The sequence below is a fragment of the Protopterus annectens genome, chromosome 5.part1 (assembly GCF_019279795.1).
Source record: "Protopterus annectens isolate FY-2018-M chromosome 5.part1, PAN1.0, whole genome shotgun sequence".
NCBI lineage: Eukaryota > Metazoa > Chordata > Ceratodontiformes > Protopteridae > Protopterus > Protopterus annectens.
This window is the reverse complement of record NC_056736.1, coordinates 646,955,473-646,982,678: the sequence shown is the minus strand read 5'-3', so window position 1 is coordinate 646,982,678 and position 27,206 is coordinate 646,955,473. Positions and strand designations below refer to the sequence as shown.

The window sequence follows — 27,206 nt, the reverse complement described above, 5'->3', positions numbered from 1 at the left end:
CGGCACCGTGGTATTGTCCTGCTTCTGTTGCATATCCTGTCACTTTTTTGATGTACTGCACATGCATATGCGACTTGCATTCCCATGCTTACCCAGTACATCAGTGCTTTGGAAAGGAAGCAACAAAGAAAGTTGCTCCCTTTTTAAAAAAAAAAAAAAAGGTTTCAGACACTTTTGTGGTAGGAGAGAGACAGAATGGAGGAAACACAAGGAAAACCAGGTACATTTCTGTAGTTTTGAATAACATACCTGATTTTCCTATTATTTTCTCTGTCCTATCTCTCTCCTCCCCCTAAATAAATTGGTAGTGATTTCCATGATAGGTGCTGAGCGGCTTAAATGTAGATGTTTTATATTATTATTACAAAGAAAATTATGATTCCTATTTAAGTTAATACTGAAAGAATGTCTATGAAAAGTATTAGGAAAGTCAAAAAAATTGATTTAAATCTATTGATGAAGATTTTAAAATTATGGTGGTGCTGTGGTAGCGTTGTCGCCTCACAGTAAGACGTTGTCCTGTTTGATTCTCAGTTAAAGCGTCTTCTGTGTTGAGACATGCGTGAATGGGCGTGCCTTCGTTGAAGGTTGTGCATCAGGGCTGGCAACTCGGTACGTAAAAATCTACTGCCAATCATTAGCGGACCGGAGTTCTGCTGTGGCGACCCCTAATGGGAAAAGCCAAAAGATGCAACGACAACATACTATAGGAAGCACTTTTAGAAAGAATTACAGGGGAACAATTATGTGGGGTAGAATTTAAGGATATTATATATCCTTTCAATAGGGAATATGTTAAGGAAGCTGTTGTTTGGAAGCAGAGTATGTTTGTTATTTTTAGAAAAAGACATTATTGTTGTCATCAACCTCCTTTTCTCCATTTTTTCATGGGGTTGGGGTGCCACATCAAAGGTAATCAATGACAGCAGGTACCTTCGAGCCATTGTTTTCACTGATGGGTACCTAAAATCAAGTGTTACAAATGTAAATCATAAAATTGCGGCAAAATGCAGAAAATAATACAGAAAAATTTACTTGGAGGCTTATTCAGCCAAAGTGGAAATACAGCAGAACGTCAGCTGTAAACAGAAACCTTAGCTGTGCAAAGTTGCAGCTGTGAACACGATTAACTAACTGAACTTTTATTTATATTGCAAATTTGATTTATGCTTGTTCATCTGTTATTATTTTGCAGAACATGAAGCTTGTTTTTATGTTCTGTTAATAAAAACTACCTGCTTTTGAAGAAACAGGATGGAGCTACTGTCTAAAATGTCATATGATATAGAAAATTGGTCAACTGAATATGGAATGTTTCTGATTAGGTTGAATAAAATGAGTTAAAGATGACTTGATACTGTTAAGAAAAGCACATGGAGGCTGTTACATGTGATAATCAAGTGAAATATTTAGAATATCATGTGTTCATGTTGCAAAAGAAAAATACATTTTAACTCCATGATTTAATATTTATTTTGTTATTACATGATGTGGAAGTAAAGTTGACAAAACTAAGACAGATCTTTGAGAAATGCAGTGTAAGGACATGTTAAATAAACAAATTCATTAATGTATTAGAATTCAAGCAAGGTAATATATTTTCTTTGATTCTTGATGTAGAAGTTCTGTTATGATTTCTTTATTTTTTTCCTGATTTGAATAATTCTGTAGTTGTGTTTCAATGTATTTTTGTATTCATGATTTTTTTTTTTAATAAAATATAGCCCTTAACTGAAGAAAGCCTTGGGATTTTAACATTTACTTGGCCTACTACCACTTCAAGAACACGGAATCCCAATTAAGGAAAAAAAAATTAAATATATATATATATATATATATATATATATATATATATATATATATATATTTATATATATACATACATACATATAATATGGGTTTATACTACATTATCAAGTTTTTGGAAACTCAAAATTTAAATGGCTGAGACCATATGTTCAAGGTTCAGAATATATTTCTGCATGGGATCAAGCCTGCCTGCACCACTCATGTGGGAGGTGCATATGCCAACTCTGAGATTATACTACAGAGGGGAAATGGGTAAATTCCCATATGAAGGACTTGCATACAGCTTGCAGTACAGTGAGGATTGAGGAATTTACCTTTCTCTCCACTGTAGTGAGAGCTCAGAGTTGGTATATATAATTTGCAGGGGGTGTGGGGGTTCAGCAAAAATGTAGACTTTTTTTTATTTTAAGCTTTCAGAAACTCGAACATATGGTACCGACAGTATGAATTTTAAGTTTCTGAAAACCTGATAATGTAATATAAAACCCACACATATATATATATATATATATATATATGTATATATATATATTGAAATTTGAATCCATGTTCCTGATATGGGAATAGAACCCATGACCTTCTGATTTTCCTAGCATCATAGGCAAATGTCAGACTGCTGTATACTTGTTTATGCCCAATGATTCCTACATATGAATCCTTTAGTGCTTTTCATACATTTACACTCGTTCCTCCTTCATCTAAGGTGAACAGCCATTTGCAGAATGGATAGCCAAAAAATGAACCCAGAGACTTAAACTGCTTCATTCAAGCCATGGACTGTGGAAGTATGATCTTTTGAGAAAGAGAATTCTATCCTGAACTGACCTACAGGTAGCTTGTGCAAAACTCTGCTTGCGGGTCATACCTCTCAGCTGTCCAGATTTTTGCCTCATATTTTCAGTTTTGTTTTATAAAATATGTGGTTTTCTGTCAAATAATTGAGGATTAAGGTTACTAAATAATGACACACATTTGAACTTAAGATTTTATATCCTTCAGAAAATGCATGCTAACACAATACCTGCTATTCTATCAACCTTGAAAGTTTATAAAAGCAGTGTTTAAAATCTGTCCCTATTTATGGGTCTTTGTCCCCGCGTTATTTTAGGCTTTGTCCAGATTTCTTACATTAAGAGGTTGAGAGGTTATGTCCAGCTGCTTGCGGAGTACAGATGCAAGTGCCACAATATTATACTAATCTTACATAAACTCAAGTTAATAGTACCAATATTTAAAAAATGTTCCTGATTATTTCTGGATTTCTCCCTGATTGTGTTGAGATCTGTCCCTGATTGGTTGAGATCTATGAATGAAAGCATCACTTCCTGCCTGTTGCTCTTGGTAATTCTCACTTGTCATGCTCAGTACGTGTCTGAGACATCACAGAACATGAGCTCCAAATTTATCCAACCAGAGAGGCAGAAGCTCAGTATGTCATTTAGAACGTGGTTGTAAAATGTAGCACATGAGGTCGACATGCATTGATGTATCTCATGCTGATTATCATTTTAAGGTATAGTGTTATACAAACATGCTACAATTCAGTTGTTGAACATCTGACTATAATTCAGGTCCAAAGAAATGAGGTGATAAGTTGATTAGTTTACACTCAGTGTCGGATAGTTCATTCACATCCACCATCAGGAAAACACATGTGTGCGTGCACACCAGCACACATACAAATTGTACAGTACTGTAAACATTTATGAACATATAATCAATAAACAAAACTTTGTGCTTTCTCCTCTACACTTTATCCAACAGCAGCGGTGGTGCAGCGGTTCTCCCATTCGATTCTCAGCTGGAGGGCCTTCTGTGTGGAGTCTGCATGTCCTCCCCGCAGTCAAGTGACATTTAAAGACATGCAGGTAGGTGCGTGCGTGAATGGGTGTGCCTTCTTTGAAGGTTGGGCATCGGGCTGGCAACTTGGCACTGTAAAAATCCATTGCCAGTCATTAGCGGACCGGAGTTCCGCTGTGGCAACCCCTAACCAGGAAAAGCCGAAAGAGCATAGCCATAATATAATTGTCTCAACTCAATTAAATGAGTCACCTTTCTTGAAGACAGAAACTCCATGCCTCGAGCAACCTGAAAACTGTAAGAAATTAGATCCTCCATTGTTATGGGTTGCTTGTAAAAAGTATCTGAATCTGAAAAAACAAAACATTTGATTAATTAACTTAAAATACATTTCCTGTTTAATGCTAAAGTAGTTTTCAGTTACAACCTTTGAATTCTGGCACATTTTCAAGAGCACAGCGTCAGTCAAAACAAAACAATGAGAATGTATAGGACAAACACAACATTACAGAAATAAATTGCAAGCATGCAATACGTAATCTGGAAGGCAATAATTAAATGATGTGGACAGGTAATGAATCTTAAGAAAGATAAAATACAAATACTAATGATGCATAATACAAGAAAGAATAGATAACATTTGAATATACTGTAGTGGACAGACATGGCTATTCTAAGAATGAGGTTAGTTGTTAGGCCAACCCAAACTACACAACTGCCCACGATATTAGGAAGATCTATTTAACAGGCACAGAAGGTAGGGCTAAGTGCGGTAGGTAACACAGAAAACAGAAATATTGAGAGACAGATTATGAAAGAATTGATGAAAAACTGAAAGGACCATGAGGAATACAAAGCCAATATGACAATGGCTCAGATTTGCCCATTTAAATATCTTTTACAAGTGTCTGAGACATGCAGTTTAATGAAAAAAAAACAAGTTGTTAAGTACTGAAGGACTCTGTAGAAATAAGGTTGTTACACGGGATGGCATTTACCTTAGGAACAGGTACTGTTAACATGAGAAAGCAGATACAAAATATTTTCCTGTTCATTTTTCACTGTCCACTCTGCAGTAAGTTAGATATTTATAGACTTCTTTACTTACAAGTTTCTAAGAAGTGAGTATTATTATTTGCATACATTTTCTTTGTTATATTCAATACATCCATTTTGCACCAGTAAAACTATATACATTTCTGCTGTTTACGGTTAATTTGTGCTAAACCATAGATTGCATACTTTTGTAGATCTAATGCTGACTCACCTATTGAATTTGTCATTCCATCAAGATGTATGTACAGAATCAATGTAAAAGTTAAATATAACAAAGAAATAAATTAATATAATTTGGTAAAAAAAAAAAAGCTTTATAATAATACACAGTGTAAAAAATGAACAAAACAAAATTGAACAAGTCTTATCAAGTAATAGACTAGTACACCCTTTTGTAAGCACTTTACATAGCATCAGACTATTACAAACTGACATATACTGGCTTCACACTGAGCACCCTATGTGCTGCTCATGACACAACTAATTGAATAGCATGGAATGTCCTTTAGATATGCCTTTAAAGGATTTGCAAGCCCCACTAATTCCTGCTTTTGAGCTATATATGGTACTGCCCTGGGGAACCTTGCCTTCAATTCTTAGACTTAATTATGCAACCATAATAATGCAAAAATACACTAACACACAATCGTTCATCACATGGAATTTTGAGATCAGACGAGGAGCATATGTACACCAGCCTTTTTCTACCACTCAAACTTAGAGATTGGTGTGTCCACATACAGTAGCTCCTTTTGGATATCATGCATCAGATACACTACACATTACTCATAAAGATTTATGATTATTTATGATGATATCTTCTTCAGGACAGCTGGGTGATAGATATAACCTTTAATTAAGAAAATTTAGAGTACGTCCCACAAAATAAACAGTGATAGCAATGCAATCTAAAATTTTCCTATTTCACAGCATGTAGCTGTTTATACAGTCCTGTCCTCCTCCCCCCTTCACCATTAGATATGACCCTGGGTGAGCCTCCCACAGATGTTTATTAGGTGATAATTAAAAAGAATTTCACTGTTAGGTAGCATGAAACAAAAATAACAGTCTGTACAGGAAAAGGAAGGAATTAATAGGAAAGAAACAATACATACCCATATCTTCTTCGTCAACATCACTTGGACCTTTGTCTTCATCAAATCCTGAGCTAATAGAGCTCGAACTCTCACTGCTTGTGATACTGTCTCCTCTCTTCTTTTTACCTTCCAGCTGCTCTGTGTGGGGCTTTTCTTTCATTTGCTCCTGCTGAGGCACAGTGTCCTTAAAAATAGTAAACATCTGCTTTAATTCTTGTCTTGTAATATCAGCTATGTATGGCACCATAATAGTGCAGGTACCCTTATGTGATGATGATGATATTTGGATAATGTGAACATGTGACAAAATTCATCTCTGAGTGTGATTTACTGGCTATATAGACTTATATAGCAGGACATAGCTTCTAACTCTTGTTTTTCCCCACTGGCCACTCATTTTAGTATGTATGGCTGTCAACTTCTCCTGTGAGGTAACCTAAGTACTTTCATACTCATTTGTTTATTTGCTACTCATGTGCATTTCCAGGGTTTACTGTTGGGCTATTTTGTGCTGTGCCATAGGTTACATACTTACGTAGCTCTAACTCTGACCCAACTACTGAATTTGTTATCCCATATTTTCTAGGACATGCTGAAAATGGTCTTTCAGGGTTAGTCCATCTACTTACTTAACTTATGTTGATTAATAAAATGTTAGATCTGTAAGGTTAATTTGAATTCAGGTAAAGATCCTAATGAACTTCAGTACATGTGCAGCATTTTGAAGGTCTTGCAAGCCTCATCACTGCCATCTTTTGAGCTGTAGCCAGTACTACTCCAGGTGGAAAAAGCCTCATCAATGTCAGCTTTTGAGCTATAGTTGTTACTGCCCTGGTGGGGGAAAGCCTCATTGATGCCAGCCTTTGAGCTATAGTTGTTACTGCCCTGGTGGGGACAAGCCTCATCAATGCCAGCTTTTAAGTTATAATTGCTACTGCCCTTGTGGAGGCAAGGCTCATTGATGCCAGCCTTTGAACTATAGTTTTTACTGCCTTGGAGGGGCAAGCCTCATTGAGTCCAGCTTTTGAACTATAGTTTTTACTGCCTTGGAGGGGCAAGCCTCATCGAGGCCAGCTTTTGAGCTATGCTTGGTATTGCCATTGTGGAGGCAAGCCTCATTGATACCAGCCTTTGAACTATAGTTGTTACTGCCTTGGAGGGGCAAGCCTCACTGAGGCCAGCTTTAGAGCTATGGTTGGTACTGTTCTGGTGGCTGTGCTATGGATGTTTGGTAGTAGAAGTATCATAATTCAGAGATTTAACTCAAAGCTATTTGCTGGTGAAGAAATATTATAGTGCACTTATACTGGGTGAAGCAATAACATTCTGATATTTTTAGAAATACACAAGCAGTTTAGTGTAGCCTTGATTTACATGTGGATCTGAATTAGTCATATTTAATAAAAATATCAATAACAAAAGCAACGTCATATGCAGGATGAACAGTCCTTGCTTACTTACATCCAGTCTGCATTCTTTGTTCCTGAGCGAGGCAAAGTTTACATATTATAGTTTTATAGGTTCATAGGTTCATACTAGGCTATCTGCCCTAGGGCATTTATAAGCCTAGCCAGAGTGTGTTTGGCTTTCGCCACCCATTTTAAATTAATTTTGCTATGCCCTTTTTCGAGGTTAGTATACTGTGCCTCTGTCTAACAGTGACACAGAAGTGATACCCGGGGTTATGAAAAGGAACATCATTTCAGAGAGTGGACAGAAATAAATATAAACGTGAAATGCTACACTGGTTTGATTTTCGAGCACAGATAAAAATATCATGAAATCACTTTGCATGTTATAAAATCTGAAAGACTGCATAATGTGAGACTATATTTTGTGATGCATTGTGTCAGTATTTCGTAGCCGTGAGTGCCCCCTTAACATGAATGGTGGAATGTGGCAAGTGGGGCAAACCCTTCCAGATATTATTGTACCTGTGGGTGGGACTGAATCAGCTTCACAACATCAGCAAATTATTATGCACAACAATTGGAATAAGTATTCCTAGTCTATATCCCATAGTTTCAGAGCTTGGCATTGGGTAGGACATGGCAGGATTTTTTCTAAAGGGATCACCTAGTGCAAGTAAATGACTGTCTGGAAAATGAGCATCAGCTCATAGATTGACTGCATGACTTAAACAAAATCCACAATGCTGTCCATGCATAGCTGATGTCCAGTGTCCTTCTCATACTTTCTTTGGATGTCTTGAACCACTGAAGACTGACTGGCTCCAAAGCAAAGCCTACAAGAAAGGCAACTGAACTGGACAACATGAAAAGTGTACTGGATCATATTGTCCCAGATGGGAGTCCTGCAGACCACCAGGAAATAAATAATATTGTCACAGGAGCAGCATAATATATGGCCAATATGATAAAAATGCCTTAGCTAGACATGCTAAGGTATGTCAATTTTTTAAGAAATTTGTTTTTTTAGTTATTAACAGTGTAGATTGTGATGTATTTTCTGGTGATTTTAAAACCAGATTAGAATGTAAGGAAAGTACTTGGCAAATTAGTTTAGGTGCTGATAAAATGCCAGGTCTAAATGAAGTTATTGATTTAAAATGTTTTTTACAATACATGTAAATTAGTTATTTATATATATATATATATATATATATATATATATATATATATATATATTTAGTAGTTCCTATGTCAACTATTTTATGTGAATGACTTCTGTATATATTCATTTAGTTTATATTTATACTGACCATTTTTCACTGGCTCTTTAAATTTTTATTAACAATTTAACATGGGATTCATTGGAAAGGATATTTAATATTGTCAAAGGGGTAGATGTTTTTTTCTGAAGAAGTTCACGTTTATTAAAGTGAATGAAAGCTAATACAAAGTGTCCATGCTTTCCTGACGATAGTTGGTGCCAAACTTGTTGCATTATAATTGCTGTGTTTCAGTTTCTAGTTATTCAGTACACTATAAGAGATACCATTTTTCTTGGTTTTAGAACATGTAGATATACAGCTCTGTAAGAATAGCCCTACCAAATCCTGTCAGACAGATAAATATGTCACTTAATTAAATGAAGTGCAGGTAGAATATGGAGCATCTGTACTGAGTACACTTAGAACAACAGAACAAAGTGAAAAGGTCTGCTTTGGATTAGCAGAGTTTGCATTATAGCCCAGAGCAATTAATCACATGCATCAGATGAATGATTCAGCCATGTCTGCATTGCAATAGTGATATGACGTCCCACTGCAAGTCTCAACCAGTAAAGTGAACTTTGGTTTATATTGGTGTGCATGTGTGTACGTGTCTGTGCTTGTTTAGATGCTGGGCAAAAAAAATATATAAATTGCCACTTGATGCTGTTTTGAGTGGTTTAATAAAAATATCATCTGGATCAACCCTTTGTAAGGCCACTGCCTTCAGATTGTTATTATGTATAGGGTGCAATTAATGCAGCTAGGGCACAGGAAGTCTAATATAAAAATAAGTGTGCTACTTATTTGTAATCCTGCTATCGATTATTTATTCTTAGTATAATCACTGCAGAGTTTTCTGGTTTGCTTACCCTTTGCAGCAGTACATTATATATGCCTAATGATGAAATTAAATAAAATAGTTAGGTTTCACTGTTGCCTAAGTAAGTCTGAGTACAATTAACTAACTAAATAAATAAATAAATAAGGTCTGTCTGCATATTCTGATTTTATGTTTGTGTTTAAAATAAAAATACACTATAGGTTCAATACACGATAGCTTCACATGTGTGTACTAGGCTAATGACCACTGGGGTCTTTTAAGCCTAGCCATGTGAGCGAAATCTCTGACAAGTTCTGGTACCCTAGGTAGTGTAAGCATACCTCTCAACCTTTCAGTGCAAGAAATCTGGACATAGCCAGAAACAATGGGTGGACAAAGGCCCAAAAATAGGGATATATTTAAAATATTGCTCCTATAAACCTATTTGCTAGCATGACAGATTTTGCATCTGAAGGATATGAGGTCTAAAATCCAAATGCCTTTCATTATTTAGTATAATTTAGTGACTTCAATTCTTAATGATTTGCCATAAAATCACTCATTTTATGAGGAACATACAAAAAATATGAGGCAAAACTCTGGATATTCTGAGAAAATCTGGACAGTTGAGAAGTTTGAGCATAAACAGGGGCTTGGGGCATGAACCATTTACAGGCTGTCTGAGTCCCTTAGAGACATAGGTGCCTTACCAGGGATGAATTTCCATTCCCCATCTGGTTGACCAATTTACACTTGAATTGGGTTAGTGAGGAACTCTGCTTCACATTAATGAGGAGCCTGTTCCTGAGAAGGAGTAGTCTCTGGGATATATACCTGTCTCTCCAGCAGGCAAGGTTTAAGTCTTTAGAATGGGTAATTCTGGTGATGTTCATGCTGCAGATATGCAAGACATCTACCAGAGTGGGGTCTGAAGAGACACCTTGTATGCTAGGCATAGCTCTCTGCTCAACAGCCTATAGGTGATAGAATGCTGGGATAGGGCTTTGAGGTGGTATACACAGGGCATGTTATGTGCAATGTTATATTGAATGCTTTTATGTGGATCTTTTCTCCCCAGGCCTCCGCTGAAAATGGACATGTATCCAGTCAGACTATTCCAGTCAACAAATGTAAAATAAAATAAGTAAATAAATAAATGTGTATTTTTTTTTAGAGAGGAACCTCTGCAGATGTTACAACTGTTGGATGCATCTAGTTAGGTACATACCAAAGGGGGCATTGGACACATTATTCCTAATTCTAACTTCAGGAGTCGTCTTGTCTGTGAGCCAGCTGGCTATCTACTTGGTGACAAAAGGGTTTATACCTAACCTCTTGAGTTTGTCAACAATGTCCAAGTGGTGTATTTTGTCAAAGGCCTTGAACAGGTCAGAGTAGGCAGTGATAACCATTTGCCCTTGTCCATTGTTTTGGTGACCTTCTCAAAGAAGTCTACCAGACTGAGTAGGTATGCCATGCCCTTCATGAAACCAAACTGGGTTGGGCCCAATGTCTGGAGGTTTCCTATGTCAATACTGATCATATCCATGATAATTCTATCCATGGCTTTGAAAATGAGACAAGTGAGACTTATGGGTCTGTAGTTTCCAGAGTCCGTAGATGATTCACCTTTATGTAGAGAGATGACAGCTACCATTCTGAAATTGTGAGGCACAAAGTCTATTTGGAGGCTATGGATAAACAGTAATTCCAGAGGCCATGGTAGGGTATGCTTCATGCTATTTAGAAGGTAGCCTCAGAAACTGTTGGGGCCAATCAATGCAGTGTACTACGCCTTAGAGAGCGCATTGAAGACCTGCTCCCTAGTGATAGTAGGGGGAGTTATATCTGATGGTATTTCATGAGGGGAGGATGGGGGGAATGGGTAAAGTCAGAACTAAATTTGTCTTCCAGTAGGTTTGCTATATCCTCTGGCAGAGTGTAGGCGGCTCCATTAACAACAAGCTCTGCACACAACTGTGTATTGCCTTTGAGGTTGCAGACATAGCTTAAGAATATGGTTGCCTTTGCCTGGGAGGTCAGATTTATCTCGGATTTGGCTTTGTTAGACTTTATTTGTCCTCTGTATTTTTTGTTTTGTTTAATGAGCATGCTTTTATCATGCTGGAGGGTACAGCTTCTAATTTTTGTCTTGATTTCTTCCTTCTTTTATACAGCCTGTTGATGCCTTGATCCCGCCATTCCTGGTGGGTACAGCAACCTCTATGCAGCTAGTGACATGCTTGTATGCCTTGATCCCACCATTCTTGATGGGTACATCTGCCTCGATGCAGCTAGTCACATGCTTGTATGCTTTAATTCCACCATTCCTGGTGGGTACAGCTGCCTCTATGCAGCTAGTCACATGCTTGTATGCTTTAATTCCACCATTCCTGGTGGGTACAGCTGCCTCTATGCAGCTAGTCACATGCTTGTATGCTTTGATCCCACCATTCCTCGTGGGTACAGCTGTCTCAATGCAGCTCGTCACATGCTTGTATGCCTTGATCCCACCATTCCTGGTGGGTACAGCTGCCTCAATGCAGCTAGACACATACTTGTATGCTTTAAGCCCACCATTCCTGGTGGGTACAGCTGCCTTGATGCAGCTACTTACATGCTCGTATGCCTTGATCCCACCATTCCTGGTGGGTACAGCTGCCTCGATGCAGCTTGTCACATGCTCGTATGCCTTGATCCCACCATTCCTGGTGGGTACAGCTGCCTCGATGCAGCTAGTCACATACTTGTATGCTTTGAGCCCACCATTCCTGGTGGGTACAGCTGCTTCGATGCAGCTAGTCACATAGTTGTATGCATCGATCCCACCATTCCTGCTGGGTACAGCTGTCTCGATGCAGCTAGTCACATGCTTGTATGCTTTGATCCCACTACTACTGGTGGGTACAGCTGCCTCTATGCAGCTAGTCACATGCTTGTATGCTTTGATTCCACCAATCCTGGTGGGTACAGCTGCCTCTATGCAGCTAGTCACATGCTTGTATGCTTTCATCCCACCATTCCTGGTGGGTACAACTACTTCGATGCAGCTAGTCACATAGTTGTATGCCTTGATCCCACCATTCCTGGTAGGCACAGCTGCCTCGATGCAACTAGTCACATGCTTGTATGCTTTGATCCCACCACTCCTGGTGGGTACAGCTGTCGCTATGCAGCTAGTCACATGCTTGTATGCTTTGATCCCACCAGTCCTGGTGGGTACAGCTGCCTCGATGCAGCTAGTCACATGCTTGTATGCCTTGATCCCACCATTCCTGGTGGGTACAGCTGCCTCGATGCAGCTAGTCACATGCTTGTATGCTTTGATCCCACCATTCCTGGTGGGTACAGCTGCCTCGATGCAGCTAGTCACATGCTTGTATGCATTGATTCCACCATTCCTGGTGGGTACAGCTGCCTGGATGCAGCTAGTCACATGCTTGTATGCCTTGATCCCACCATTCCTGGTGGGTACAGCTGCCTCGATGCAGCTAGTCACATACTTGTATGCTTTGAGCCCACAATTCCTGGTGGGTACAGCTGCTTCGATGCAGCTAGTCACATAGTTGTATGCCTTGATCCCACCATTTCAGCTGGGTACAGCTGCCTCGATGCAGCTAGTCACATGCTTGTATGCTTTGATCCCACCATTGCTGGTTGGTACAGCTACTTTGATGCAGCTAGTCACATGCTTGTATGCCTTGATCTCACCATTCCTGGTGGGTACAGCTGCCTCGATGCAGCTAGTCACATGCTTGTTTGCTTTGATCCCACCATTCCTGGTGGATACAGCTGCCTCGATGCAGCTAGTGACATGCTTGTATGCCTTGATCCCACCATTCCTGGTGGGTACAGCTGCCTAGATGCAGTTAGTCACATGCTTGTATGCTTTGACTCCACCATTCCTGGTGGGTACAGCTGCCTGGATGCAGCTAGTCACATGCTTGTATGCTTTGATTCCACCATTCCTGGTGGGTACAGCTGCCTCGATTCAGCTACTTACATGCTTGTATGCTTTGATCCCACCATTCCTGGTGGGTACATCTGCCTCGATGCATCAACTTACATGCTTGTATGCTTTGATCCCACTACTACTGGTGGGTAGAGCTGCCTCTATGCAGCTAGTCACATGTGTGTATGCTTTGATCCCACCATTCCTGGTGGGTACAGCTGCCTCGATGCAGCTAGTCACATGCTTGTATGCCTTGATCCCACCATTCCTGGTGGATACAGCTGCCTCGATGCAGCTAGTCACGTGCTTGTATGCCTTGATCCCACTATTCCTGGTGGGTACAGCTGCCTTGATGCAGCTAGTCACATGCTTGTATGCTTTGATCCCACCATTCCTGGTGGGTACAGCTGCCTCGATGCAGCTAGTCACATGCTTGTATGCTTTGATCTCACCATTCCTGGTGGGTACAGCTGTCGCTATGCAGGTAGTCACATGTGTGTATGCTTTGATCCCATCATTCCTGGTTGGTACAGCTGCCGCTATGCAGCTAGTCACATGCTTGTATGCTTTTATCCCACCATTCCTGGTGGGTACAGCTGCCTCAGTGCAGCTAGTCACATGCTTGTATGCTTTGATCCCACCATTCCTGGTGGATACAGCTGCCTTGATGCAGCTAGTCACATGGTTGCATGCCTTGATCCCACCATTCCTGGTGGGTACAGCTGCCTCAATGCAGCTAGTCACATGCTTGTATGCCTTGATCCCACCATTCCCGGTGGGTACAGCTGCCTCGATGCAGCTAGTCACATGCTTGTATGCCTTGATCCCACCATTCCTGGTGGGTACAGCTGCCTCGATGCAGCTAGTCACATGCTTGTATGCTTTGATCCCACCATTCCTGGTGGGTACAGCTGCCTCAATGCAGCTAGTCACATACTTGTATGCTTTGAGCCCACCATTCCTGGTGGGTACACCTGCTTCGATGCAGCTAGTCATATAGTTGTATGCCTTGATCCCACCATTTCTTCTGGTACAGCTGCCTCGATGCAGCTAGTCACATGCTTGTATGCTTTGATCCCACTACTACTGGTGGGTAGAGTTGCCTCTATGCAGCTAGCCACATGCTTGTATGCTTTGATTGCACCATTCCTGGTGGGTACAGCTGCCTCTATGCAGCTAGTCACATGCTTGTATGCTTTGATCCCACCATTCCTGGTGGGTACAGCTACTTCGATGCAGCTAGTCACATAGTTGTATGCCTTGATCCCACTACTCCTGGTGGGTACAGCTGCCTCGATGCAACTAGTCACATGCTTGTATGCTTTGATCCCACCACTCCTGGTGGGTACAGCTGTCGCTACGCAGATAGTCACATGCGTGTATGCTTTGATCCCACCATTCCTGGTGGGTACAGCTGCCTCTATGCAACTAGTCACATGCTTGTATGCTTTGATCCCATCATTCCTGGTGGATACAGCTGCTTCGATACAGCTAGTCACATGCTTGTATGGCTTGATCCCACCATTCCCGGTGGGTACAGCTGCCTCGATGCAGCTAGTCACATGCTTGTATGCCATGATCCCACCATTCCTGGTGGGTACAGCTGCCTCGATGCAGCTAGTCACAAGCTTGTATGCTTTGATTCCACCATTCCTGGTGGGTACAGCTGCCTGGATGCAGCTAGTCACATGCTTGTATGCTTTGATCCCACCATACCTCATGGGTACAGCTGCCTCGATGCAGCTACTTACATGCTTGTATGCTTTGATCCCACCATTCCTGGTGGGTACAGGTGCCTCTATGCAGCTAGTCACATGCTTGTATGCTTTGATCCCACCATTCCTGGTAGGTACAGCTGCCTCTATGCAGCTAGTCACATGCTTGTATGCCTTGATGTCACCATTCTTGGTGGGTACAGCTGTTTCGATGCAGCTAGTCACATGCTTGTATGCTTTGAGCCCACCATTCCTGGTGGGTACAGCTGCCTTGATGCAGCTAGTCACATGCTTGTATGCTTTAATCCACCATTCCTGGTGGTTACAGCTGCCTCGATGCAGCTAGTCACATGCTTTGATCCCACCATTTTTGGTGGGTACAGCTGCCTCGATGCAGCTAGTCACATGCGTGTATGCCTTGATCCCACCATTCCTGGTGGGTACTGCTGCCACGATGCAGATGGTCACATGCTTGTATGCTTTGGTCCCGCCATTCCTGGTGGGTACAGCTGCCACGATGTAGCTAGTCACATGCTTGTATGCTTTGATCCCACCATTCCTGGTGGGTACAGCTGCCTCGATGCAGCTAGTCACATGCTTGTATGCCTTAATCCCACCATTCCTGGTGCGTACAGATGCCTCGCTGTAGCTAGTCACATGCTTGTATGCCTTGATCCTACCATTCCTGGTGGGTACAGATGCCTCGATGCAGCTAGTCACAAGCTTGTAAGCTTTGTTCCCACCATTCCTGGTGGGTGCAGCTGCCTCGATGCAGCTAGTCAGATGCTTGTATGCTTTGATCCCACCATTCCTGGTATGTGCAGCTGACTTGATGCAGCTAGTCACATGCTTGTATGCTTTGATCCCACCACTCTTGATGGGTATAGCTGCCTCGATGCAGCTAGTCGCATGCTTGTATGCTTTGATCCCACCATTCCTGGTGGGTGCAGCTGCCTCGATGCAGCTAGACACATGCTTGTATGCTATGATCCCACCATTCCTGGTGGGTACAGCTGCCTCGATGCAGCTAGTCACATGCTTGTATGCTTTGAGCCCACCATTCCTGGTGGGTACAGCTGCCTTGATGCAGCTAGTCACATGCTTGCATGTCTTGATCCCACCATTCCTGGCGGGTACAGCTGCCTCGATGCAGCTAGTCACGTGCTTGTATGCTTTTATCTCACCATTCCTGGTGGGTACAGCTGCCTCAGTGCAGCTAGTCACATGCTTGTATGCTTTGATTCCACCATTCCTGGTGGGTACAGCTGGTTGTATGCAACTAGTCACATGCTTGTATGCTTTGATCCCACCATTCCTGGTGTGTGCAGCTGACTTGATGCAGCTAGTCACATGCTTGTATGCTTTGATCCCACCATTCTTGATGAGTATAGCTGCCTCGATGCAGCTAGTCGCATGCTTGTATGCTTTGATCCCACCATTCCTGGTGGGTGCAGCTGCCTTGATGCAGCTAGTCACATGCTTGTATGCTATGATCCCACCATTCCTGGTGGGTACAGCTGCCTCGATGCAGCTAGTCACATGCTTGTATGCTTTGAGCCCACCATTCCTGGTGGGTACAGCTGCCTTGATGCAGCTAGTCACATGCTTGCATGTCTTGATCCCACCATTCCTGGTGGGTACAGCTGCCTCGATGCAGCTAGTCACATGCTTGTATGCTTTTATCTCACCATTCCTGGTGGGTACAGCTGCCTCAGTGCAGCTAGTCACATGCTTGTATGCTTTTATCTCACCATTCCTGGTGGGTACAGCTGCCTCAGTGCAGCTAGTCACATGCTTGTATGGGGTTTCTTTGAACAGGTATCAATAGGCAGCAGTATTCTCAGGGTTTAGGGGGACCTCACAATTTGCCATTTTTCCTGAACATTCCAGAGTTAGCTGTGGTTCTGGATTTTATTTTACTTCAAAGAAGACCATTTTGTGGTCTTATATTACCAGAGAGGACATTACACCAGGGCTGTGTGCAGTGTGTTTCCATATTAGTGAGGACCAGATCCAGGATGTTGGTACCCCTGTTTCACTCTGTGTTTACAAATAGAAAATCAGTTCCTGCACATTTGTTGTTGCATGTGATTGCTAGTTTATAGTGAGGTAATTAAAGCCCATGAATATGGTACTGGGTTGGATGGTAAGTTTCTCCAGTAAGCTTAAATGCTTGTTATGGATCTTTTGGGTCATGGAGGGGGACTACATTGTAATGCTAATATTCAATTAGAACATTCCTAGTCCAAAAGTGTTTGATCAAAGTGTGTTGTGCTTTTCTTAACCAGAAAACTGTGCCTAACATACGTACCAGTAAATACTGTTTGAGTTTACATATTAATTATGCATTTGCAATATGAAACAAATGTATGCAGCAAATTACTTCTGCCATTGTAAAACTTCTGCTTCTGAATCATACGTTCCTCTCAAATAAGTTTCAGCAGGAATTAAACTATCCCTTGATATTCATTTGGACAGAGACAATGAGAATTGCTGTAATCATATCACTGAAGTCAAGCCTTGCCACGCTCTGATACATTCTGATACATTCATTCTTGTCATTTGCGACAGCATTTAACAAGGAACCTCCACAGAATTGTCACTTTCCTAACAGTAACTGAGCATGGTGGCATTACTATTTATGTGTAGCCGTGGGAATGCAGACATTGCTTAAAACAAGACATTACAGTTGTTGGAATTAATTTAAGTATTTTGACCATAATATTGGCCTACAGGCAGTGATAAATAGCTGCATGTCTAATATGTCTACCTATCTAGATATCTCTCTGTCTATCTGTCTTTCTGCCTATCTATCTATCTATCTATCTATCTATCTATCTATCTATCTATCTATCTATCTATCTATCTATCTAAATAAACAGTGCAGTAAATAAGAAGTGAAAATAAAAGCAGATTCCTAGCGTTTTCTGCAATACAAAAATGGAAAACAAATAACATTTAACAACTTCTAGCCTAACAATGTATTTTACCAGCAAGGATTGATTTTTTTCCAGCAAGACTATTTTAGTTAACTATATTTTTTTAGCTAATTTTAGCTAATCTCCGAACTTCACTATTGTAGGTTTAGAGTGATTCTACTAACCACGTATGAGCTGGCTCAGGGTATCTAACCTATCAGATTGTAAGGTATGATGTCAAGTTGGTGTGCCCAATCACAATAAAGGTTTTTTCACCCACACTTGATTGGCTCCCACTGACACACCCCCAGGTACTCTTATAAAAGGAAATCCTCAAGATCACTCTTTCCATTAAGGAACTACGCTTCAATGGTGATTGTACTTCTGGTACTTTTTACTTCAATAAAGTACGACCTTCTAGAATCTGAATTTTGACTACGTTGATTTTTTGCCACCACGGCGAGCAGAGCTCCTTAGCCGAGCCACATTTACATTGTTTTGCCTGTATTTTCTGTGTGTTTCATCTTTGATTTCTAGATGTCACACTAGCGGTTCCTCTCAGCAGGCGACCTGACCAGCCGGAACTATGACCTGTATACGAAGCCTTTCTAAAGGCTTTACTCAGCCTTCAACCACAAGGGCTCGGGTACACACAGCCTATTTCATGGCTTTACTGGTAGCCCAGCTTCTTCACAGACATCTCACCGTACCTTTATTAAGGCAGCCTACCTGGTCATCCATTTATTCTTGGCTTCCCTAGGGTATTTTATTCGAAAACAAATAACATTGTAAAATGACAATATGCCTACAAATTATTTTATTAACAAAGGTGCAGAGTTTATTAGTCATCTTAATCCACAATCAATGCACTGTCATCATGTTTAGTGATTTACAACTCTGGGACTTGTACAAACACTGGAAGTATGCGGGTCAGCTATTAGTCCCTACTGATATGTTACTTTGTTATGTGCAAACCAACATAAATGCATAATTATATTTTACATTTATATATCCATCTGGAGCAGGAGTGTAGTATGAAGCATTTTCAGGAATTTAAAATGAAACAAGCATTTAACAGTGCACTATTGAATAAAAAATGGGACACATCATTAGCAACATAGCACTATTTTGTGGAAATGAACATTACAGAGTGTGAGCAACATGGCAGTATTCTGTAGTGATCTTTTGCACAGTAGATAGTGAAAGTAGCATTGCTTTATACAATAGGAATTGTGCACATTGGCCAGGGAAACACTTATTTTCCAAGCTTTTACCACTAACACTGTAATAAATGACTAAATGAGTTACTTTTCAACTATAGCCTCAAAACAAACTTTGTACCATGACAATAGAAGACTTAAATGGTTATCCCAATTCACAGGTGTGGATTATCAAACAACCCAAGAAACTACAGACCAATTAGTCTGACTAGTCTACTATGGAACGTTATGGAACAAATTATCATGGAAATGATCAACAAAGACATAGGCATCCTTCAGACACTGGACGCAACCTAGTTTGGCTTTGTCAAGTCAAGATCATGCCTACTAAACCTGTTGGACTTCTTTCTGAAGGTCACCAAGGCAACGTATGAGGGTAAAATCGTGCATACCACTTACCTGGACCTGGCTAAGGTGTTTGATGCAATACTCCACCCAGGTGGAGTTTACAAAATCACTGAATTGGGCACAAAACCCTATAAAACTCACCAGATTGCCAGCTAAAAATCCTGGTGGTCATTAGCCTAATATGTAACTATGAACCTATGGAGCTATGTGGAGCTAAGTAATTCTGTTTTGCATTTTTTCATGACAGGGAGGAAGATACAGAATTTTAAACTGTGTGTTGACACCAGTATGCAACACTGTACTGTTGGAAAGATAACACTCTACACACACACACTGTTAGCAACACAGTACTATTGTGCAGTAACATGCACTATTCTGAGATACTTGCTGGGGGTGACTGGAACTCTCATGGTTTGTGTTGCGCTTTATGATAATGAGAAAGTAACACTTCCTATTTTAAAATGCAACATACAGCACTTTAATTAACTGCCCAAACCAATATTTAACATTGGGAGACTGGAGCTCTCATAGTTTATTTTGCATTTTATGATAATGAAAAAGTAACACATCCTATTTTAAAATGCAAGATACAGCTTTTTAATTGACTGCCAAAACCAATATTTAACAATGGCAGACTGGAGCTCTCATAGTTTATTTTGCATTTTATGATAATGAGAAAGTACACGTCCTATTTTAAAATGCAAGATACGGCATTTTAATTTCTGCAAAAGACAATATTTAATTGTGGATTGTTGAATGGCAGAAGTTATCAACATAGCACAGTTGTGTAGTAACAAGTGCTGCTCTGAGATACCTGAGATACCCACCTGTGGGAGGGCCCAGACTGGAGCTGTGAAATTTAACATAGCACTTCAGCATGATGAGGAAGTAATATACACTATTTTAAAATGATTCCAGAAAACAATATTTAGCATTGTAATACTTTTACAAGTAGAGCTGTAACATTTTGCTTTGCCTATCATTATGCAACATTACACTACAGGGGTAAAAGATACATACTTACCCAACTGCAGCTGACATTTTGCTTTACAATTTATTGCAGAAGGAAAATAGCATGCACTGTTTTAAAATGATTCCTAAAAACAATATTTTGCATTGTAGTATTGATTAATCTATTCCTTTCAGTAGATCTTTTTTGAGTTTATACTCTCAACTCCCAGTGGGTGAGGCCTGAGCCTTTTTAAACAATGAAGTTACTGCCTCACAGTTCAAACAAATGTTCATATCTCTAGAACCATAAGTGTTAATAGAAAACTGTAAATGGAAAATTGTTCATCACGAAGTAACCTTTATAATGGTTGCATTCATTCAATTCTAGATCTTAAACTGCATTTTGTAAGTTACAATAACCACAGTACATATAAATTATGTAATGTATAAACTGCTTATGATATCTCAATACCCATTCAAGCAACACCCATACTGTCAACAGCATTGTCTTTATATAGTTATGAGCTTTCATATTAGGCTAAACAATTCTGTTTAATCACACCAAACTGTCTTATGCTGAGGCTGTAAAACAATCACTCCCAGAGATTTCTAGAAATAAAAAAGTTCAGTTTCAGCAAAAACCAGACCACTCATCCACTTCAAACATACCTCCATAGAGAGTCACCATAAGCAGAAAAACACCCCAGGTCTATCACTTTTAATCACAGCAGCACTCAAAGTTTTTTCACTCCTCTGTGCTTGATCATCAGTTGCCCTAGCCTCTCCCAAGGCCAACCTACCCATAGTCTAGGGCTGGCAGGGAAATCAAGGAGGATGGTGCTGCATCATGCTATTTGCAGAGGAGTGTGCACTAACTCCTCTTCCCTTGTGCCAGCCTTGGTAGCTGTATGATTGCAGCCCTCTAATGGTACATGGGAACTTATGCACATGTATAACCTCTTGACTGAAAAGGTTTACCACTCCTGCAGCATGGAGGTGACCAGGCCTATATGATGCATATGGCAGCAAGCCTTTAGACTACCTGCCCTTTACAAGAGGGTGAAGTTTACATCAGCTACATCAGCTACTCATTCCAATTCTCCACTACATCCTCTCCAGTGTCTTTGTTGTTAATGAAACACAGGTCACCTGGGGTACAGTAATGACTTTATTCCTTTGCACAACGGGGCTGCTTTCAATAAAAGTGTTTCATTGATAGGTGACTTTGTTGGTCAGCCACTCACAAGGCTAGACAAGGAGATGGTTACAGTGAGCTGCCTTTCTTTTTTATTTTTGGTCTCCCTCCCTAACTTCATTCCTATGGCACTACTACTCAGTGCCACATGTCCACATCGGGTCTACCAGTTACTCTGAAAGCCCCAAAACTTACTTTTTTAATGTTCTAGGGGCTGGTCATGGAACCTAAGGGCGTTATGGTGGGTTCGGTGGTCCACATACATTAGGGGACCTTCTTGGTTATGCCCACTCCATATGAAGACATGGTTATTTTGGAGGAGTGACCATGCAATGGTGATGTTGCAGTGTATTTAATGACCTTCATAGCAGCTCAGCTATTTCCATACCCACCTGTTTTTGGACCATTCCTGTTACCAAGTGATGTACACAGCCTCCACCAGGGATCAAAGCAGGAGATGCCCACATCACTACTATATCCCTGGCATGACAATGCCCATCCCTCCCTGCTGCTCTGAAAGTCATCCAAAGCCACTAATCAAATGTGGGCCATAGCCTGGACTTTATCCCTCTATACCACCAGAGTGGCTAGGCAATGAGTTGTCTTTCAGGCACCAGGCTCTCCAATGTTACAAAGGTCCTAAGGACCCCAAGACTTGAAAAATACAAGTATGACATGATAAGTGGGGGTGATTGACTTGAAATGTAAAACTATGAGGGATATGCACAGAGAGAAAGTGATACAGATAAACAGAGATACATGCCAGACCTCTCTATGCATGTTACAAATGCAGATATGGCACTAGTCCTAAGTGGTATTCTTCCTTCATCTTGAATGATGCTGAGATACAATGAAAAGATAATTGGATTTGATGACCAATTGGTTAAATAGCTGGTGACATTCCAGGGGATCCAGTGTTTGTCAGCATGGAACGAGAGGCTCAACAGTCCAGCTGGCTTTTCTCAGTATGTCTCACACCTCTCATTTCAAGACTTTCACATATTGGGTAAAGTCTTTGCTGTCCCTCTTGTGTCTTTTTTAGGCAGAATCCAGTGGATGGACATTCCAACATAACTTACACTTCAGTCCTGAAATCATATCACATTAGGTGTCTCTCTTCAACGTCAGAAAACAAAATAATAATTTGCTGTATCTTGTTTCACTCCTGCATTTGGAAAATATCCATGTCTGCATAGTTACTGAAACTTGGTTTAAATGCAAAGATATTACTCCCTCTATACCAGGTTTTTGCACTGTTCACCCCTTTATTCCCAGTGGCAATTGTGGTAGAGTCTTTGTATTTGCAAGGGGACATGCTACCTTCAGGCAGATCCCTAGGGACTCACAAATTCAACTCACTGAGCTACAGATGGGTATAATTATCAACTAACAGCTTGTTACTGAACACCTTCTTTGTCCCCTGGTGACCATGTAAGATTTTTCAGTATTCTAAGTGGTGTCCCTATTAGCAAAACTCCCTTATGTTGGATAACTTTAACTATAATTCAATAACCTGGGATACCTATACCTCCAATGTAGGATATGCCCCAAAAATTCCTACACTTCATAAACAAATATTCCGTTGAGCATTTCATAAATAAACCTATTATAGGACACAGTATTCTTAACCTGATTCATACAACTGTGGCCACCTCTTGCATTAATACTCTGGTATCTCCTTTCTCAGTGAAGTCTGACCATAAGTGTGTAATCTACAAACTCCCAAAAGCTCTTTCCGCAAACCTTACTAAAGTTAAGGATTACAGACATGCCAACCCAAAGGTAGTTTCAAAATGATGAAGTGATGTAGTGAGCTTATATACAAGCATAAAACATGAGGATGGACTGTTGGCTGTTAAGCAATGTATAGGTGATACAGTTGTTGCTGATTATGTGTTAGAATTGTTACACATGTGTTTAAACAATAACATATTTGAGTTTAATGGAGAAATCTATAGACAAAGGCAAGGAACAGCCATGGGGGCTGCATTTGCTCCCAGTTATGCCAATATTTTTATGGGTATATTTGAGAAAAAATATATATGCCAATTCTTTTTATAAAAAATATGTCTATAGATATTTCCGTTACATTGATGATTTGTTGTTTGTATGTAGGGGAGGACAAGATAGTATTCATCAGTTTTTGATGGAAATAGAGAATAATAATATGAATATAAAATTTGATGGATTACAAATGGGCAATACAGTACAATATTTGGACATTACTTTAAAAGGACACAATAATTTATTGATAGAACATCAAATACATAGGAAGTTTCAGGGTTCAGGTTCGGTGTTGTATGGCACTAGTTACCATCCACCACATGTAATTAAATCTATTCCTTACACTGAATTTAATAGAGTGAAGCGACTATGTAGTAACCCTAACATGAGGGAGAAAGAATATCTGTTAAGTTATAATAAATTTAAGAACAGAGGATATTCTGAGAATGAATTAAAAAACAGTCTTAAAAAAATTAAGAATAATTATAAAAATGATAGTAAGTGCAACAACTGTAATAAGAAAGAAATAAAAGATATGGTTTATTTTGTTTCAACATATTCTGTACTGTCTGAACAAGTTAAGACACGAGTTATGTTCAGCTGGAATGTTCTTAAAAAGGAACTGGAATTTCTGAACAATAGTGGGCTTAGTTTCTCTTATAGTAGAGGAAGGAATGTTCAGGATTTCATAGTACATAGTCGATTTAAAACACCTAGGATGTTAATGTACAAACAAGTGCAATATCAAGGTACTAAAAAATGTGGAAAGTGTACTATATGTAAGTATATAGTTCCACATTTCAAAGTTATTAATGGAATTGCTTTTGATACTAAAGGAACTTTTAATTGCAAATCAGAACAAGTTATTTATGGTATAGAATGCCCGTGTGGTAAATTTTATATAGGAGAAACCAAAAGAACGTTGTGTTGTAGGTTAAAAGAACATGTTAGAGATATTAAAAATCAGAAAGAAAGTAGCCCTTTAGCAGTACATTTTTATAAGTATCATAATAGTAAACCTGACAATTTAAAAGCCACAGTATTAGATAAAGTTAATAATGAAGTATATTGTAGTGAACATCATGTAAAACAAATATTAAGGAGAAAGGAATTATGTCTTATACTAAAATTTAATACTTTAAATCCAAATGGACTGAACCATGATTGTTCTTGGAAAAATTTGGTATAAGCTTAAAACAAAATGTATATATTCTTTTTATTTTAGATGTTTTTTAACATTTTTTTACTGCTTGTAGTTTGTCTTCTTCTTAATTGGCAATTAATTGATAGTAATTATTTAATTGTTAGTAGAGGTGTGTCTTTTGAAATGTATTTAAAGTGAGTATTCAGTGTTGTGGAATTTTTACTCTGTAAAGGCAAGTTCTGCCGAGGCGCTAGAGAAAATTATTTGTGGAGAAAAAGTTACTGTGCTTTTTTACCTTCGAGTGGATTAAATCAATTTTCAGAAGTGCAGTGGAGTTTTTCCTTTTGTGGTAATACAAATCGTATTTCTATCTTCATTTGGTGGTTTTTGCGTAGTTTCAAAATTTACTGTGCCCCCTTGAACGTAATGCAGCAGCAGCAAGCTTCTCTAAAGAATTCTGCACCCATTTAGAAAAATGCATAGAGCTAACAGTTCCTATCAAAGCCAAGTATCAAGGAGAATTCAAAAACGTTTCTACTGTTTGTGCATTTTCTCTGAAGAAGCACCTTACCCAGGACTGACTGGATATATTTTCTTGAATTAGAATTAAAAAACAAACCACCATGGAGGTCCAGTGCTATAAATAAAACATATAACAAAAGAAAGTAAGAAACCCCTTCAATTATTTAGTAGAGCCCAAAATTGCTCTTCTCAAGGATAGTATCAAAAATATGACAGAAAAACTGAAGAAGACTATGAGGTCCATTAAAGGAGCCCATGAACACAGGATGGTGTTTGAAGCCAAAGATTATTATAAACCCTTCTTTATCTATGTTATAAAAGTAAAAAAAAAATGTATTGCTGTTAAGAGCTTATTCATGTTGATTACTTTTATTATGAGTTGTTTTTAAATTTCTCCAAGTTTTTTGGGTTTCTGATACCATGAAGGGAATGGACCCCATTCCTAAGTCAATGTATGTTTTAAGTTCATGAAATTAGTATTGTTTCAATTTTTGATGTTAGCCAGAAGTGTTCTTTGCAGTACCCACAATCTGTCCAGTACTGACTCCTTTTTCAATTCATAAGAAGTTACACTTATCAATAACATATCTAAGTATGATTGTAAATTCTTTTTTATAAGACCCATTGCTCTTACTACTATTAGAACTGTGGGTATCCTTCTTCCACATTGCCCTTGTTTCTGCCTGCGAATCCTGGTATTTTATGACTTTGTGTCTCTCTGTATGTAAGACACTGTAATCATTGGGTATAGCAACTTCTGTGATCAATGCTACTTTTGTCTTCTTTTCATGGAACACTATATCTGGTTTTCTCATATCTATATTTTGAACTGTTGGTAACACTATGTGATATAAACTTCATCATTTTCTATAATGCTTCGTGGCTCATGTTACCAATATTTTTCAGCTACTTCAGTGTTATAATGTTTGCACAATCCCCAGTGCAACAGCCTTACCACATTATTATACCTTTTTGTATACAGTCCTTCTGCCATTAGTATGTCACAACCAGCAACAAGGTGTGCGACTGTTTCCAATTCTGTTTTACAAAACCTACATTTGTCTGTTTCTCTCACATGTTCAATGGACTTTGTAAACAAAAGTGCACTTGGTCCACCATCTAGGGCCGCCAATATTAACCTTTTGTCTCTTGGTTTAAATTCAGCTCTCCTTAACCATTCCTGCATTCGATCCTGATCAATATGAGGTTGTTCCAACAGTTTTCTCTACTTGCAACTACATTTATGCCTTTTCCACATTTCTTGCCTTCTCATCTGATCCTTCTCCTTATATTGCTTCTTTTGTTTTTTTGTCATATCCAGTTGCTGCCTGATTTTTAACTACTTCTGGTTTGATTTCCATTCCCACTTGACACCGATATGCTTCTGCTAAAGTAAGCAGGGAAGTCATCTTAGACTTATTCTCCTCATGTTTTAAAACTTTCAACATGTGTGGTCTTGTGAGGTCAGCAGATATGTATGCAGTCCTATGACTGCAGATCTATACATGTAATCAGTTTCGAGGAGGCCCATCCCTCCTTCAGAATGGGGAATATCTAGTCTTGGTATACACTGATTTTTTTTTTATAAATCATTCGATAAGTATGAAACATCCTTCTTGTTTTCCTGTCCAATCAATCCAACATCTTTTGGGGCCAGTCGATCACTCCAAAACTGTAAGTTAGGACAGATAGAACAAATTAGTTTATAGCATGAACTTGATTTATAGTTTGGACTTTGTTCCTTGATGCCAGCACTATTTTTAGTATTAATTTTAGTCTTCTAAAATATTCCTTACTAAGCTTTAATATTTGTTCATGTTTTATTGTTGATCCTTCATCAAGTCCCAAATATATATGCATTCCCTCTTTCCTGCTTTAAAAGTTGGTTTTGCACATTTATCAAGACCAAATGACATTCTTATATCATCTGAAAAAGTTTTTACCACCTGTAGTTGTGCTTTCACTTTCACTTCCTCAT

General features: G+C 39.4%; 1 protein-coding gene across 2 annotated transcripts in view; it reads right to left on the bottom strand.

Moving 5' to 3' along the window:
• The window catches only part of FLT1 (fms related receptor tyrosine kinase 1), a 1,018,969-nt gene that overhangs the window by 163,639 nt on the left and 828,124 nt on the right, over positions 1–27,206 (bottom strand). For both annotated transcript variants that reach the window (XM_044073267.1, XM_044073268.1), the window contains 2 exons: positions 5,781–5,946; positions 3,862–3,959 (listed from right to left, as the gene is read on the bottom strand). In XM_044073267.1, coding sequence (XP_043929202.1) covers positions 3,862–3,959; positions 5,781–5,946 — 264 coding nt within the window. The remainder of the gene's footprint in view (positions 1–3,861; positions 3,960–5,780; positions 5,947–27,206) is intronic.